This window comes from Parus major, chromosome 4A, assembly GCF_001522545.3.
Source record: "Parus major isolate Abel chromosome 4A, Parus_major1.1, whole genome shotgun sequence".
In the NCBI taxonomy this organism is placed as follows: Eukaryota; Metazoa; Chordata; class Aves; order Passeriformes; family Paridae; genus Parus; species Parus major.
The window spans coordinates 4324362-4343069 of NC_031772.1; the positions used below are offsets into that span (position 1 = coordinate 4324362).

Genomic DNA, 18708 nt, shown 5'->3' on the forward strand with positions numbered 1-18708 from the left:
GCCATAAACAAGTTATGTGTGGTGTGGTAGGAGATGAAGCACTTCTGGGAAATAAGGCATTTAACAAGCTTGGAGTACCAAGCTAGAGATGAGCTCATCAAGTTCATTATTAATTCATTTCTAAGAACACGGCTCCGCTCGTGTAAGGGCTGACAAAACAGCACGAGCATGAATTTTGCAAACCCGAGTAACACAGCAGGCAAAAGTCAGCCACAGCTGAGTGCCTCGGTCTGCTACAGAAGAATCCATCCCTACCCACTGGGGTCCAGCTCTTCCTACACCAATGTGGGGTTAAAGGCACATTAAAAGACTCCAGAGTGGGAAAAAAAATAATAAACAGTGAATCTGAGGTGAGAAACTCTAAAATGAGCTGTTAAAACAGAAGCTGGTGGCAACAGTGGTTAGAGAAAGAAAATTCCTCTCATAGTGAATGAAGAATGTTGCTTTACATGCCAGGACTCCTTCACTTTTCAGCATGAAAATCCAGTTAAATTCTGTGCTGAAAGCAGGAGTGGGAGATGCCGTGCAAAGCATTTTCCCTATTTCCTCACATCATGGGGTTAGCAATTTGCTGGGAAGAGAGAGATTTGTGAAATCAGTATTTTAAACACATTTTTTCATCTATGAATCTCGCTTCCTCATTTCAAATTACACAGGATCTCTGGGAGAAGGAATTCCAGGAAGCCTGTAAAAGCTGCAGGGATGCCCAGGGATTTTCCAGAGGGAACAGTTATCCATCATTTGGGTGGGGAGTGAATTCCAATTGCTCTGCAGGGACAGAGTTACTGAAGGGAAACTACTGCACAAAATACTTCAAGCAGAAGTTTGCCCTTTGCCTTCTTCATAAGAAATCAGGGAAAAGTCTCTTGTAAATTCCAGAGTAAATGATGTGAAGGATGGTTTGGTGTGAAGACACACTGGCACCTTTCCAGCTGTTCCTGTGCTCTATGGCCATCCAGGCAGCTTCCTGGGCTCCCCATGGAAAAATCAATGGATGTTGTAAAAGCAGCTCATCAAATGTGTGTCAAGACTTCCTGGTTCTCCTTGAGTCAGAACATTTTATGTTTAATTTATAGATATGATCAATGGCACTTTGACAAACAAGAGCTACCCCAGCAGCTGAAATCAAGGGAGACCAGGCAGAGTTAAGCCAGCAAAACATCCTCAATTTGGTTTTGTCCAAACAAACTTGAACCACACTATGGAACTGAGCAGTGGAACATTAACAACCTTGAAAAAATATCTTTCAGCAAACTTATACACTGCAACTATCTCACTCCTGATGCTCATCACCCTCATCAGTGCAGGATGAACAGGCTTCAACAGTTTCACTGCAGCCAGCCTCTCACCCCAACATACCTGAAGAGCCATGTAAGCCACAGAATATAAATGTTCAATTCAACAATGATTTGTGGCCTTAATATTCCAAAGGAAAAAACCCATCTGTATCTGTCTTTCCAAGCTGGCAAACATTAAGGACAACTGTAAGAACATCTCAAAGTTTCAGCTAGCTGTGCCAGGAAAAATTTAAGACTTCCCAGTATGGTGACCTTGTCCCAGGTGTCCTTGTGCTTTCCACCTCAGCTGGGAATAAACAAATTTCTGATGTAACAGGAGGAGGGAGGACATCTGACTCTGCCTTTTGGGATCTGAGGCCCCGTCCCACCTTCACCCAACCTCTGCCTTCACCACTGAATCACAAAGGAGAAGCACAGAGTAATTTGGGTTACAAGAGCTCCCAGGAGGTGTCTGTTCCCACATCACCCACAGCAGGACCAGCTTTAATGTTGGATCAGGTTGTCCAGCACCTTGTCCAGTCAGAAACTTGGAATGTCCTCTCAGCAAATCTAAGGACATTTAAAAACTCACTGCAACACCAAAAATAGAACTTTGCTTGCCTCTGCTCTGTGTTGGGACAGTGATGTGGTGAATAAAATTAATTACTGCTGATTTTCTGTGTTGTTGGGGCTGTTGGGATTGGAAGGTGAATATATATACATACATACACACACACACACATATATATATATATATATATGTACACACACCCACCTGGGTGTAGTGTTACAAGTTTTGGTGCAGGTGCAGTTTTATATACCAGAAACACTGATCCCACTAAGACTTCCAGTGTTTATCAACAAAACATCACAAGGGTGATGAATCATAAGCCCATTAATAAAAGAAAAAATTATAATTTACATAGATGAGACTGACACAATTTTCCTTTGCAGAACCCAGACGTGTCATGGCAGGAAGTGTCAGCAAAATGAGCCACAGAATGTAATGTATTTACTGCAATGAATGGAAAGCTAATTCCTGAGAACACCATGAGCCAGCTCATCGTCAGGCTCTTCCACCAGGCTCCAGGAGTCTATTCCTGTGTGAGATGAAATATTGAAGCACCAGGATGAAGAACACCCCACAAAAAGAGGACACATAACTCACCTGTTCATCTCTTCAAGGCAGTCGGTTGCGAAGTAGAAGCTCTTTATTTTGGGGTGACATGCTTTGAAGGCGCTATAAAAAGAGCACAAAGAATAAAAAAACACCTTTTCTTTCAAACTATTTGTCTACAAATACAAAAGGTTGTCCTGCTGAATGATTCTTCAACATGTTACAGGTTTCACAGGCATTTGTCATCTTCAGTCTGAATTTTGCTGCCAAAATTTATAGATAGATTCCCCCTGATCTGAGTTCATCTACATTTGTGAGCCTCATACTTTGCAAAAATTTCAAAAGCCCTTGAATGACTTAAAAATAGAAATCCTTTGGCTGACCATTGATGTTCTACATCTAATAAATTCTTGGATGAATTTGATAGCATTATTGAATATATTCAAGTACATCTTAGTTGTATTCCAAAGAACAACTAAAGAAATAAATGCTTGGTCCCCCCCCACCTTTTCTCCTGTATTTAGATGACTGGTTTGTATTCTACAAAAAGAAATGCAGAAGGCTGCAGTGTTGAGCTCTAGAAATCTCTGGAATAATAGATAATAATCAGATGTCTTGGGTGATTATAATCCACATAAAATGCTTTTTATTAATGCTTTTATGTGGTCTAATCCCTGAGCTCTTCCTCAGCTGAGCAGCTGAAAACTGCTAAGAAAAATAACCACAGTTTTTATAATTTTTTTGTGTGGGTATAATGAAAAGGAGTTTTGCTATCAAGGAAACCAGAAGGTTCCAGCACTAAAGACCATTAATTTGATTATCTGGCAAATGTTAAAAAAATGCCACACTATCATTGATAACATTTATGTTAAAATAATGACATTTACATGGTGATTTTCAGATGTAAGAATTAGATTAGGAATCTTTACACGTGGAATTATGAAGAACCTGTGATGCAATGTTTCCACTATGAATAGCTTAAATGCAAATGAGTGTTTTATTAATTACTATGACTTATGGCAGTTTTCAAAGAAAAGATGAAAGCTGAAGAAGCTTCACCCAGGCACCGTGATTTTTTTATATATACATATATAATTAATAGAAATGAATCCAGCAACAGCTTTCCTAACAAAAGTCCTACAGCAGAGTTGTATTTCTGCGCAGTTCCTTTTTTCATGAGGTTAGGGATATACAGGGTAAGGTTACCTTTGCACACAGGGTTATCATTAAGTATTAAATTCCATAAAAGGAGGCTGTAGAGGTATTTAATGTTGTTCTGGCACCTGCACAGGGATAATTTCCACTGCAGAGCTCACTGCCCTGGCTACTGGAACTTTGCAAATAAAAGCAGGGAGTGATTGTGAAATCCCACACAGGAATTCGTGGTGCCCACTAGATGGCACAGGCTTGTTAATTATCTCTCCTTTGATCATTACATAAATGCAGTTTTAAGTATGCTCTGATCAAATTTATGCTTTATTTTAAGGAGTGGTATGATATGATTTTAGTGTCAAGAATTCTTATCATCCTTTTTCTCCTGCTTTTAATGTGGAACTTTTTAATTCCCATGTGCCAGGTGAGTACCAGCAACTCCACCTGGTTCTATGGAAACAGCTGTGGGTAAGAAAGGTGGAAAGTTTTGTGTCTTTAGAACATGGCACATCTTTAATTACACAGAGATTAGCAAATACTGTACTTCCAACAGAAATTCCTTACAGTACTGCATTTTTGATGCTCAAAATAGAAAATCATGACTAAACAAACACTCCTGCACAGTTCTGCTGTTGGTCTGAAGTCTCTGCCCAACCACCTCCCAGTGGGATTGCCTTGGATTGGAGAGGATAAGGGTGGTGGATCTAAAGATCCTAATCCTCTTGGCTAATCCTGAGAGCATATCACATGATGGAGTTTCTGCTTGTAAATAGGATTATTTTCCTAGACAGGAAATTTAAATACATACAGGCATTCAAATGCCGGTATTGGGGTTTCAAGTCAGTGTTAATGGGTGGAAGTTAGTGTGAAAAACAGAGTTTAATTTGGCTCCGCTCTGCTTCTGTAATGTAATAAAATCTATGATTAGTGGATCATTTTCTAGTGGAAGGTGTCCCTGCCCTCAGTAGGGGGTAGGATGGGATGATCTTTCAGGTCCCTTCCAACCCAAACAAGGCTGTGATCCTGTGTTTATTAGAATATTTTACATTCTTACAGGAGCCCTGCCCCAGTTAAGGCACAGAGAGGTGAAATCAGGAGTGTGCAACAGGTCAGGCACTGTCTGCAGGGCTCCTGGCACTGCTGTTAGAACTTGTGAACGTGTCATAAAATGCAGAGAGAGCAAGAATTTTGTCAGGATAAATCAGCTGAATGCTGCAGGTCTGGCTGCTTTTGCAAAGGAGTTCCCACAAGCCAGGTCCCTGCAGACAGCTCTCATTGGTTCCTATATGAATGTTCCTTAGCATCTTGCTGTCTGATATTGTGATAATTTCCTGAGATACTGAACATTAAAACTGCAATAATGCATTGCACTGTTAAGTATCTGCAGACTGCAGAAAAGAGATCTTTATTGCTATGAAATGGAGATCCCAATTCTGTGCAAACTTGTGATTTAAGTGTATTGCAGTCCTGTGTCAGGGCTGCAAAACACAACAATAAATCCATCTTCATCCCCCAGCAGTGTCACTAATATTATTATTAGGGAAATGTTTTAGATACATGCCTAGCATTAGGAACTGGAGTCTCCAGGGCAACAATTTGAGATGTATAAATATGAGTAATTCAGAAGAATGATATCTATATATTTATATTTGGCTTGGTTTGGAGGGCCCCAGACTGGCTGCAATAATCAAGATGTGGCCTAGAGAGTGCCAGTTTGAAGAATAATCCCTCCATCCATTTGTTGTACCCCAGTTAACACAGCCCAGGAAGTTTCTTCCCTCTGGGGCCCACTGGTGGCTCGAGGGGACTTTGCTGTCTGCCAAGACTGACAAGTTCTTTTCAGAAGTAATAAAATTATGAAACTGTAGTAACATTTAAGCTGTGCCTTCATGTCTGCCTGTACTACAAGGACATTTGTATAGAGCCCTGACTGCACACTTTCAATCTGAAGTGCCAAAACTGTGGCATATCCTCGATAAATTTAAGACTTGCATTAACTAGGCAATGAAAATTTTCACTAGGTGGAAATTGTTGAAGGTTCAGGCAAGGCACCAGTTGATAAAGATTAATTATGCATGTGGCTCAATTAATCTTTATCTTTGAGAATCAGCATCATCATGGGGCATTATAATTATCAGTATCTTTGAAAATAACACGATATTCTTGTCATGCCACAGCACACAAACTCAAATAACTATAATTTCTCATACTCTGCGATCACTTTTAATCAGGAGCATGCAGGTGTTGCCTAAAAGCAGTGGAGAGCTTTTCAGTGGCAATGCAAAAAGCCTCCTTTCACAGGAACAAGGTCATTGCACGTCCAGCCATAGCCTGGAGAGCTGAACCAGCCTGGGATAATGCCATGGTTCCTGTAATAATCTGGGTACCTTCATTAAATGCATTACTGAGGCAAATCATCAAACCATCCCAAATGATGCATTCAATTATCCATATTCTTGTGAAAGCTTTCTCAAGGCTATTCCATCACTGTGAGCCATGGACATCAGGAACAGCCAGGCTGGGAAGCTGAGCTCCCCATGCCACAGAACAGTGGGAGAGAGAAAGCCATTAATTATCCCAGTAAGCCTTCAAATCCTTTAGTTTCAAAAGGGTTTGAACATTTCACATCAATAGCTCTGAGAATAACAGAGATCTGAGGGGAAATCCAAACTGAGTTCCAAAATGTTCTTAGTTCTGCACTGAGGAGGGCTGAAGGAAAACTGACACTGGTATTTTGGCTTTTTAGAGGAATTGGGCAATGGAATGATGCTCCCTCCTGGCCTTGTGGGACACCCAGGAGAGGACAGGTGAGAGTTTTCCAGGTGTGCTCAGAGGCTGGAGCTGGCTGCACACAGCCAGGGCCCCCATTCCCACATGATATACTGAATTTCACTGCTCTCACTTCCAGGTAAAACAAAAGTTTAAGGTGCAATTCCTATGACGGGGGAAATACAGAAATGGTAGTTCATGCAGGATGAATTCAAATGGAAATTCAGCTCAGGGAAAAAGGGAATATACTATGAACATCTTCATTATACTTTTACTTCTGGACCTGCCTCTTTTTGAAAGGATTCAAAGCCTGGAGGTTCTCAGCTTTCAGTCTGTGCAAAGTTTTAGTTAATCGGACTTTTCCCTGTGCATATACCCTACAGAAATCCTTCTCTAAGCTGAGTTCTGAGGGATTGTGTTCTCATGCTTTGAGGAAAGCTCTGGAAGCTATTTCTAGCTGTGCACAATGACCTTCTGTTTGATCTTGGTTAATTCACCCAAATCTGTTAAGTGCTTTATATTCTAACAAAAGGGTATTATTTTTCCTGTATTTTTGTTCAATATCATTATTAATATCTACTCATTGCTCTGAGGTATTTATAGTGCTCAGTTCATGTTTAATTTCTATAGTGATACCCTCAGCTGAAAGGAGAAATAGAAGTGTAAATTGCACTGTCTTGTATTTCTCTGACACGGTAATAATATCCCCAGACAAGAACAGGCAACTGAAGAGCTTTGATTTGCTGATGAGGAGCCTCTATTGTAATTCATATCTTCAATATTTCCATTGCATTTTGCTCATAGTTGTAGTACTTGTTTCCTCACACCAAGACTGCATTCAGTCATTGGAAAAGCACAGGAAAAATCCAGGATGCTTAGTTAAAAGTAGGGAAGTAGGAAAAATAATTCAGGAGATACCAGCAAAGTGCTACTCTCAAAGCATTGGGATTGTTCTGTTAAACCTGTTGATTGCAATCCCAACACTGTTTGGAAGCAGTTTCCAATGACTGTCTGTTATTAAATATTCCTTAATTGTGGAAAGCTGATAATATGCTTTTAAGTGGAGCGGAATGTAGAAGTAGCAATAATACAGAGTTAATTTTGCATATGGAATCTAAATATTTTAGCAGCTGAGAGCAACACAATATTGGGTATGAAAAGCTTCCTCCATAAAGGAGAAAATTAAGATTATATTCACCATTCCCTACTATGATAGTTGTTATGCTATTTCCTATGGGAAAATACAGCCCTACTGAACCTGAGAAAGTTTTATCTCTTTACTAAAGTATTCATTGCTTTTTGATTTACTTATTTAACTGAAGCTGTAACTGGACTGTCTGGCAAGCTGGCTAAAGAGTTATTCAATTCATTTTAAGCCAGTAAATGGAATTTACATTTCATTGCATCTTTTATAATAAAGAGAAATACTAAAGCTTAAGCGGATCTATGATGTTATATTTACAGATTTCAAGGTTTTTTTCAGTAATTTCCTTTTCTGGACTTTGCAATGTTCAGTACTATGTATAGCAAACTTCCAAGAGCAATCTTTTATAAATATAATTGACATATTACTTACTGTTTTCGTCTGCATTCAATTGCTCTGTCTATCCTGAACTCGGGTAAACTAATGAATCCTTCTGCTTTTTCATCCTATTGAATGAGGGAAAAAAAATGTTGAAAAAGAACACAGAATTAAAGAGGAGAGAAATGAGCAGCAGCTGTTTGGGTTTTATACAAAGAACAACTACCCAGTCAAAGGAAATACTGAATGTACTTTGCATGTACTGTTTTTATTTTGAAATTGATCCAATTCATCACACAATGTAAATTACCTCTGTGAGGTAACTAAACTGATAATTTCTCAAAGGAGGCACAGACATCCCAATCCCTTCTTGCTGAAGATCACAGAAATCCTTTCAGCACCGAAACAGAGGAGAGCTCTCAGATTCTTCACCGCAAATCAATTAATAAATCAATCAATCAATCAAATATCATTAAAAATCATAAATAAGTACATTTTACAGCTGTTTGGTGGAGGTCTCTCTCTAAAGTCACAGTTGTCACAGCACGTGCTCTGCTGACAGCCCCTGAGGAGCTTCCTTGGCGAGGTCACCTCTGATTAAATGGGGAGGTAATAACCAGGAAATGGATCCTGTCACTTTTTGTTTCTTTTGAAGCAATTCAGGAGGAAAAGCAGGGAGGAATATTAACACCAGGCAGGTTTTTGAAAGGTATTAGCAAGGACATGGTGAATTATGGCTTGGTTTGAGCCACAGCCTGAGTGTAGGGGGGACACAGGCAGTATGACACAGGAAATGTCAAACACCACAAAACCTCTTGATCACCCACAGCCTGAACAGCCTCTGGGGCTAAAATCCACAAAAACTGGGGGGGGTTACACTGCTAAACTCATCCTCTGGGAGCAAATGGGAGAGCTGGAGTAAAAGATCAGTGACCAAAGTGGGCTGCAGAGTTCAGCTCAAGCGCTGGGGCTGCTGCACACAAATGGAAAAGCAGCACTGAACCATTTTGGGCTTCTCCCCTCTGTTATTTTCCCTACATTTATGCAGATTGCACCAGCACAGGCCCATTGGTTTTCAGGAAAATTTCACCAAGAACAGCATTTTACACATGAGAAACTGCAAACTCCAGACTAATTCAGCAAAAAGCTAGAGGAACATCGATATAAAAATAACTTCTAGATAAAGAGATTTACAAATTCAGATTTTCACATCTGCTTCACAGAATGCTTAACTAACACAAATGGTTAGACTTTACACATCCCCCCCAGCTGAAACTGGGGAGAGCTGAGTGTGAACACTGTTAGTCCAAATAAATCTGTGGAAAAGGATTAACTACAGACATATTCATTTCTTAAAGACTGCCATGAACATCTGCTATTTTATTAAGCTTGAAGATGGACTTGGAGACTTCAAAAAAGAATTTCAATCGAAATATATCCAGCCAGAGTTTCCCAGACAATGGAACAACTGGCAAATAAAGGGACAACTGGCAAATGAAGTTCATCCGAGCACGCAGTAAAAATAGACTTTAAAAGAATTATAAATCCCAAGGTTTCATTTTTACTTTGTCCAATCGTGGCGTGTACTTACGTTCTGGTTCGTGTACCAGTACAAGGAGGAATCCTTCAGGATGAACCAGTACTTTTTCCATTTCTGGGTGAAATAACCTTTGGCATCCTTTTTCTTCCAGAGCCAGCCTTCGCAGTCGCCGTGGCCCAGGTCCTTGCAGGAAATGCGTCTCCTGCTCACGCTGGAGAGGGAACTCCCTGGGAACACCATGGGGTGACAGGGGGAAAACTGTTCCATGTTTAATTCAAAACCCTCCAAGCCAAATCCTCCCCAGCCTCAGAATGAGCAATTTCCAAATTCAACAGTGCCCTGCAATTCTGGTTTCCCCATGAACACAAAATTAGAAGGGCCTGGCTTGTGCAATGCTTTATTTAATTTCTAGAGGGTTCATTCCTCTAAGGGCTGCTTTTTCTTTTTTCTGATTAAGATGGACAGCATCATTCCAAAGTAAAAATATACTTATTTATATATAAAAATATATTTATTTAGCCTCAGTCAGGAGCTCAGAGTAGGACACAATCTGTGCATAGATGCAAACACTATTTTTTTCTATCTATCTTCCCTTTAGCAGCAGAAGCCCTGTCAAATGATGGGAATTTTTAAATCCAATTTTTATAACCAATAAAAAAGTAAGATTACTCACTTCCATAACAGTGCATATGCTTACATGATTTTTATCCTGAAGTGAACACCAATATTTTAAATTTACAGCATCCTGTTGTAGGCACAGCACCAGGAATAGGGTTGTTTTTCTTTTTCTTGGTGTTATTTCAATGAATCCTAATTGAAAGGCTTGGGTTGTCTTGTAAGTATTAATAAAACCAGGTTTCTAATAAATATGGTATCATTTATTTTCCTAAAAAAAACACTCTGTAGGAAATTTGCTTCACATATCACACTTTTTTTTTTTTCTGTGAAAAGTTAAGTTTATGATGCTACAAGAACTACATTTTTCCTACAGCTGTGAAACAGGGAAGAAATTTGGAGAATATAAAACACCATCCTTTGCTCTGCAGTGTTCCACAAGCAAGTTCTCATCATTTGCTCATAAATACTTCCTGCCTTCTTCTTAAGAAACAGGAAATTTTACCACCCACCCAAGCAATATTATACCTCTAAAACTTTTATTTTGGTATTTTAATTTAGTGTTTTTCTTTGTTGCTTACTATCAAATTTAGAAATATTTGAGCCAAGTTGAACCTTTGATAAAGATCACATTATCCGAGAAGGAGCCTCATTTTCTAGTTTCAAAATGTTAACTGAAGGAAGTTACCTTTTGACCATTTTCTGCTTTTTACCCTGAGGGAAGCGTAATGGAATGACTGTAAGGAAAAAAATAAATAAATTATGAAACACCAGTGCAAGTGACAGCAGTAACATGTAAGAGCTCTCATTCACCCCTCTCCAGGGTTATCACAGCATCAGCGATCACAGGATCTCCCTTCTGTCATTTTTCCCCTTACTACTTTCCTCAACATCATAAAGAAAGCAATACTCGGCTAAATCTGCAATTAAAATAGCTTTAAAAAAGATTAATTACAATTGCAACGAAACCATCAAGGAATGCTTGGCATGAACAGCTGTGCGGTAGTTTGAAACCTAAAGTTATAAACTCCCATGAATGAGCTGATAAAATGACTGGTATTGGAAGTTTGTTGCATCAATGAAATAATTATAAAAATAAGCATTCAAAAAGAAATATCCCCCCACAAACATTATGTGCAAAATCCTGCACTCAAAGCCATGTCAAAGTTACACTCTTCCCATCACAGAAGGAAGTTTTTTGGGTTGGTGATTGACAGAATAAGTCTCAGGAGAAACAAAAAAATATTTTTTTTTTCTTCTTTTGTGACAGCATTAGAAAATTGCTACAGATTCTGAAAAAAACCCAACGAAACAAAAACCCTAAAAACATCTCTTTATTTAAACCTAAAAACAAGGACAATACTCAAAAACTGGTAAAGATTTGCCTCCAATGTACAAATGCTTAAGAACCCTTGAAAATAATCAGATGAAAAGGAGACTCCAGCTCCAGAGAGAAAAAGGTTTATTTTAAATGAAAGCAGCGGAGGGAGGAGCAGGTTTGGACGTGCTGTTTGGAACCCTGGTGTGATTTAGTTCTTGACAAGTGGGAGGTTTTGTGGGGCCTGCAGGGATGAATCTCCTGACTCCCCAGGCTGGAGGAGCTCTCTGTGCTCTCCTGAGCTCAGTGAGTTCTCCTGGGCAGCCCCAGGACAGGAACCAGGGTTTGGTTCCCCAAACCCCAAACTCTAAACCCCCAAACCCCAAAACCCCGCTTGCTCTGGCAGGGACAGCGCAATGAGCGAGAGCAGCCACCAGCTCAGCGCATCTCTGCAGACATGTCCCTTCGTTCAAGAGAAGATTAATGCTCCTGTGCTGGAGAAAATGTGGCAAAATACAGAAAATGAAACAGCCAAACCCTGAGAGAAAGTATCAAATGTGCACAGCAGCTCTGGGGGTTTTGTTGATGTGTTGCAAATCGCAGCAGCAATATTGATCTGCCCTGTTGTGTCAGCTGGAGTTCTGTGGTGGCTGGGGCTGGAATAATCTGCTCAGTGCTCCTCTTTCCACAGAAATGCATCAGGGCAAAGCAGGTGTGTTCCTGAAAAACACCTCACCAAACCTTCCCACAGTTTAGGCTAGAGAAATGGAGTGATGGAATAAAACCCTACAATGAAATGTGGTGAAATTTAAAGAACTGCAAGACAAATGAAACGCCCGGAGGAGATACCAGAAACTGGTATGCATTGCTTGCTATCAAAGTTTTTAAAATAATGAAAAACACAATAAAATGTTGTGAAATGAAAAGTACAACAGATCAAGGGAGAGCTGAAAATATCTTGCTGAAATAAAAAATACCTTCCTTCTAAAAAGCTTAGTTAATTATTCTTCCTAGGTTTTTTATGCCCACATAGAATGTATTCTAAACAAGGAAACCAGAGAAAGTGAAAGGTTTGCCATACCTTGGGAATCAGTAGTTAATTAGCACTGCTAACGTAAAAATTCAAGCCCCACATTCTGACAGATAAAAGAAGCACTATATGTAATTAACTTGGTGGCAAACACTGCAAGGAAACGGAACTCACAACTCCAGATGACTCAGAGTTGCTATGGGAGACAGACAGATGATGGAGAACTCGCTGGGGCTGTCAGCGTTTCAATTCTTATCTCAAAACCACAACACAAGGCCAGAGTCAGAGAGTGCACATCCCACCATCCCCTCCCAAAACCAGCCCAATGGAAGTGAAAAAAGCTGCTAGAATTGAATGGTGAAGGTAAATTAAGGAGATCTCGGTGTAACCAGGGGGTAGGAGAAGTGCAGTCACAGAAACACTAAATGAAAAGTGGTTGGTTGTACCTCCACTGGTTTTAATCTCAGGAGATTTTAAGGAAAATTATTTAGAACTGAGTCAGCACAGGCACAGAAATGTTTGGTTTGGGAGGGACCATAAAGCTCATCCCATTCCACCCTCTGCCATGGCCAGGGCCACCTTCCATAGAGCAGGTTGGTCCAACCTAATCAGTCTAAAATGTGCTAAGACAAATTGAAGAACTGACATTCTACAAATGAAGGTTCTGTTGTTTGTCCTTTGTATGAAATAATTGCAAAATGTTAAATAATAAAGCTTTTTCTTTCATATCTATTTTCCATTGAAAATGGAGCACTTCGAAGCTGGTACCACAAAAATATTTGAAAATCTTAATCCCCAATCTCCCTATCATAGTATTGGTGCTATTTGAATATTCTAAGATTTTTTAAACTTTTCTTTACCTTCAGGGTAAGCCTCCCTCCAGAAGTTCCTTCCAGCCCAAGGTGGTGTGTGATTCTCCTCCCCAAACCATCACATACTTCAGAACACACCCCAAGCTTCCTAAACTTAACTGAATTCTTAAATTCCTAAATTTAACTAAAAGTATTGCAGACATATTGACATGCTGTGGTTGCAGCAGTCAGTTTCCTCAAAGTGGAAATTATTCCTAGATTTTTGTTTTCAGCTCTTCTGCAACATAGCCAAATGTCAAGGTTTGGGATATCTTAAGTATCTCTTAAAAATATGGCAATGAGTTGAACAGCTGAGGAGGTTTTTTCTTATTTAAAGCACATTTATAAATCATTACCTTCCTCATGGATGTGTTTCCTGGATGGTCAATGGCAGAACTTGCATATCTAGGACAGACAGAAGAAAGATGTCAAATAACCCCAGGAAAAAATCCAGACTGATTACACAGCGCTTACAGTCACTCTGTGGATTTCTAAATATAACCACAGCATCCTGCAGCACAAAGTTCTGTAAGATTTTGCCACAGGATGCCACAGATACCAAGAATTGACACTTTAAAATGCAAACATACTATATCTGATATATGTAATGCTGTAAAGAATGGAGAACAAAGCAGGGCAGCAGCACCAGAGGCTTTTCCTCATCAGTGCAAACAGCACTGGTCATGATGGAAATAGGACACAGAATCAGGGTCAGATTCATCTGATCTGGCACAGAAATTCTTAAACACACAATTCCCTTTCATGCTCTCAAAGGTAAGGAAAAGGAGAACCCTTAAAACTGTGGATGATTTCATATTTGTCATGTAAATAGAAACAGAGTGCATAAATGGGAAAGTGACTGAGGGGAAAAATTAAAAAGGAATAAAAGGATTGTGGACATTTTTAGTATATTGCCAAATTCTGTTGGTCATAATAACAACAATTGTTTTAAGCTAGCGAGGCAGGAAGTGGCATTTTCTCATTTGAAGATTTCCATTGTAAGGAGAAATCAAATTTACCAGCAGAAACAACTTCTGCATTGTGGGTTAGAAACATCTGTGGTCCTGAGGCAAAGGAAATTTCCAGCCTGCAGGGAAGGGAAGGAATACTCAACATTGAAATGAAATTTTCAAAAGTTAATAGGCAAGACTTCGATGTTCTGAGCTGTCTGTAGGTGACATGGATTGAAGGAAACAGTGAAAACCAAAGAAGTTCAGTGTCAGACATTTGGGGAAGGAATGGAGAGATGCCCAAAATGCTGCTGATTGTGCCATTAATGCCCCATTTCTGTCCCTGACAATGCCATCAATGCTGTTCTGTCCTTCTGGGCACTTCCCCCTGATTTTGGGGCTCTTCCTTTTAATCCCACATGGAAAACATCACTTTTGATGCTTCCACTCTCTCAGCATTATACAACATACAACCTCAGTTATGCAACTGTGGTGGCATTGAAAACGTCCTTAGTGAAGTTTTATTTGCCTCTGTGCAAGCACAATAATGGGTCTCCTTGCAGCAATCACAGACTCTCAGCAGCAAAAATGCTGTCAGGTGAGGAAAGCAGTCTGCAGTTCATGATAGGAGCAGCTTTTGAAACCTTGGCCAGGAAGTCAGGTCAGGATCAGGTGTTCTAGCATGCAACAAGTGTCATTTCTTCCCTTGGGAACAGTTTTCAGCAGTCTGCAGGAGGTTTGTTTGTTAAAAGAATTTATGTTTATCAAATACCCCTCCCCAAATCTAGTTATTCCTGAAGTATTCAGATGTGCAGACCACAGAAGGAGGAAATCCTGATCTTTTCTCCTCTCTAAACTAGAAAATTTTCTGTATGAAGGTGGCAGAACCAATTTAGAGACAGAAAACCCCGCAGTTGGGGTGAGTTGTTGTGAGTTCTGGTTGAAATGCTCTGGATCATATCTGGTTGAGTTATTCCTCAGCTTTATTTTTAGGAAACCCGTTGTTACAGCAAAAGGAGCTAAATGGAAAAGAAGGGGGGAGATGTGCAGTGATACAAATTATAAGCACCAGGACTAATATTTCTCAAACCAATCAAAACAGTTGATCTACTAAATATGTTTTCATGCATAATTGTGCTTTTGAAACAAACTTCAGGATCTAGAAATAGACTGTACCAATTAAAACAAACAGAAAACAAGAAACAAATCAATCAATTATTTCAGTATGTCTGCAGAAACATTCCTTGCATAAATAATATCATATAGAAAAGGCTAAATATTAAGCAAATAAATGCATAAATAGCATTTATTTATTAATGTAACTAATAAAATTTATTAATTAAATTACATTTACAAGCTCATTCTAAAATATTTATTCTACCCTACAATTTCCTCAAATGGATTTCTGGATATTCCTACTTGGCAGAAACCTGGGGGACTTAAGCAGTGTCTACTGAGACTTTGGATGTGCTCTGCCCACCTGTGGGGCATATATTGGAATTTCTGTGGATAAAAAGGTCTCCTTTTTATTCATTTTTCAGAACTTGGACTAATACACAGATGTAGCATTTTGGATTTATCTACCTGGTCACAGGAATGCATTTTTAATCACCTCATCTGGATCCATGACTTACATTTAGGTTACTAGAACTTCCATCTCTTATATAATATATTCCTGTTACAACAAATAAATTCTCACTGCAGATTAATTATTGAGTATTTTGTAGTGAGTTTTGAAATCCCTGGCTCAGGTCTCTGCTCTGGGCTGTTGATGCTTCGAGCAGCTCAGGTGCACCTGTAAATCTCTGCAGTACAGGTGCATCTGAACATGCAATGTTGACAGCAGAATGTCAAGACTGAAAGTTATTTTAAAAATATTCATCTCTTCTTATCTCTCTGGCATTAACAAAAACAAAACAAAACAAAAAATTAATTTCCAAAGCACACTGCCGTGACCGTGATTAAAATAATCTTTAGGCATTATTTACAAAGACAAAATGTGTTATGAGGAAGAACTTGGGCAGTGTTTTCACATGAAAATGAAGGAAATATTCAGAGAAAGCTCAAGTAGCAGCTGTGCCACGTGTGAATGGTGCAGTTTTTCTGCCTCTCTCCCCCTTGCAGGCCTGGCTGCTGAGGGAAGCAGGGATCTGTGCCCAGGTGCCCACAGGGATGTCACACCACACAGCCATGGCCACAGCCCACAGGTGCTGAGGTTTCCTATTACTGCAAAAAATTCTCCCAAAGTGAGATGAAGATGAAAGCTCACAGAGAACCCTGCTAAGCACAGAGTTGGGTGTTTGTCTGCAGGAAAGCTCAGCACTGACTTCTCACTGGGCGCCTCCTCCTCATCTGTGAAACAGCCCCAGCGGGGAGAAGGCTCCTGGAAAACAGGGGAACAGCTCAGGAGCAGCAGCTCAGCTTCCCAAAACCCTGGTGCACCCACACATCCAGGGATTCCACCTCCAGCTGCACGCTGAAACTTCCTGAACTACAACTCCTGCTCAGAAGGTCACGACTTGGACAACTTGGACATGGGCTGGGCTGGATGGGCTTGAAGGTCTCTTCCAACCTAGAAATTCTGTGAATTCTGTGAACTTCCAGCCCCAGGAGCTGTGAGGAGAGCTCAGGTTTGTCTGCCAGGGCAGGTTTGTGAGGGGTGCACGGTGTCCTGCACCGAGGGCTGCGGAGCCGGGCCTGGATGAGCAGTTCAGGCACCAAGAGTCTGCAAGAACCCAGAGTTGTGTGGCAGAGATCCCTCATTTCTGCTCTGCCCCGGGCTGTGACAGAGCTGCCAGGTTTGCTCTGCATTCTACTCATCCAAGGAGTTAAAAAAGCTCCTGCAGCCTCGTAGCTCTCCCAGAGCTGCTGGAGTCTGCAGCACGTGTTCCCTGCAGCCTGAGGGCCCTTCTACTGCACACAAGGAACAACTTCCTGCTCCTTGGCTTTTTTAAAACAAAGGATGTGATAATAAATGTCACAGAAGCTCTACAGGTCCCTGGATGTTAAAATCAGAGTCACAGGATGGGAAGGGACCTTAAAGCCCATCCAGTGCCACTCCCTGCCATGGGCAGAGACGTCTTCCACTGTCCCAGGTTGCTCCAAACTCCCTCCAGCCTGGCCTTGGGCACTTCCAGGGATCCAGGGGCATCCACAGCTTCTCTGGGCACCCTGTGCCAGGGCCTGCCCACCCTCACAGGGAAGAATTTCTGTATATCCAACTTACATTTCCCCTCTTTCAGTTATTGAAGATAATTGTATTTCACCCAAATATGTCAATCTATCGACACAGTTTGTCTCCCTGTCCCCAAAGCCTAACTCCAGGGGCTAAATATCTGAAAAACTGTTTTTATTTTGGTTTAAGCTGTTGAAATCACTTTAAATAAAGTCATTACAAAGGTGATATAATTCTGGCTCTTGAGATATCTTTCAACATATTGAAAAGATATAATATGGTCATGTTTTGGTCCTGAAATCTAAAATGTGTGGGAGAAGGATTTTTCTATAAAAGAACATAAAAGCGTAGCCTTTTGCTATGAAAGTTTGCCAAAATTTCATCAAGTCATATGTCCCTGGAAAGTATCTCTTGGCAGATGCCCTGTCCTGTCCACCAGGGATGTTCCATCTGGATTGCAACGTCCCTGCCAAGCTGAGCATGTGCAACCCACTGGGAAAAATCAGGAGCCCTTTGCTCTGGGAAGAACAAAATTCCTCAGAAGTCAAAAACCACTCCTCTGAAGCTCTTGCTTGTGGCTGCATGAAAAGGTGGGTGTGGAGAAGGAAATGAAAAGGGTGAGACACGTGGCTGTTTCTGGGAAGGGTTTTGGGTTTCTTTCTAATGCAGAAAAGTCAGGCAGGAAGGACCCAAGGGAGGGCACAGCCAGGCTGAAAATAAGGAGAAATAAATGGGAGAGAATAGCAGGACAAGAGAATCTATAAAGGGGTTGGGAGACTAAATGAAAAGAGGCAGATTTACAGAAAACAGTAGGTTTTCAAACCTCAGGTGTAAGAGGTAAAGGCAAAAGGTGAAATGAAGTTGTTACTTCCAAAGAGATCAAGAATAACCCATTTTCCCCCCAGGTAAGCCTGGACAGGAGGGATGCTGTGAAGTGGAACAAATTATTAATATTAAAATATTAATATGTTTAACCTGCTGTAAAAGCAAACCCCCATGCTTAGCTGAGGTGATGAACTGGCACTGGAGAGGCAGGATTGTCTCTTGTCAGATGAGGTGGAATTTCAGCTGTACCTCACTTTAATCTCTGCTAAGTTGGTTAAATGCTTAAACTGCTGCTCCAGTTGGTTAAATGCCATTTTAACTGTGCATACCCAGGGAAATGGGCACCACTACAGCTGCCTTTCAACTGCACTGGGATGTTTAAAACACATAGCAAGAGGTAAAAATGCTGTCAGCCCTGAAAAATCAAGCATGAGGTTGTCACCAGCTGATAGTGTACCTCAGACTTTTAGCTGTAATTCAGGGATGTTTGTAACACTGAAGGGAATCATCAGCAGCTGTAAATCCTTTAGATTGGTCTAAACACTCTAAATCTAATTTATTATTCAG

At 40.5% G+C, this 18708-nt stretch overlaps 1 protein-coding gene across 2 annotated transcripts in view; it reads right to left on the bottom strand.

Annotated features, from left to right (window-relative positions):
- Positions 1–18708, bottom strand: part of LOC107203976 (connector enhancer of kinase suppressor of ras 2-like) — a 168755-nt gene that overhangs the window by 14468 nt on the left and 135579 nt on the right. For both annotated transcript variants that reach the window (XM_033514099.1, XM_033514100.1), the window contains exons 16-20: positions 13548–13596; positions 10681–10729; positions 9429–9604; positions 7892–7965; positions 2446–2517 (exon numbers count right to left, since the gene is read on the bottom strand). In XM_033514099.1, coding sequence (XP_033369990.1) covers positions 2446–2517; positions 7892–7965; positions 9429–9604; positions 10681–10729; positions 13548–13596 — 420 coding nt within the window. The remainder of the gene's footprint in view (positions 1–2445; positions 2518–7891; positions 7966–9428; positions 9605–10680; positions 10730–13547; positions 13597–18708) is intronic.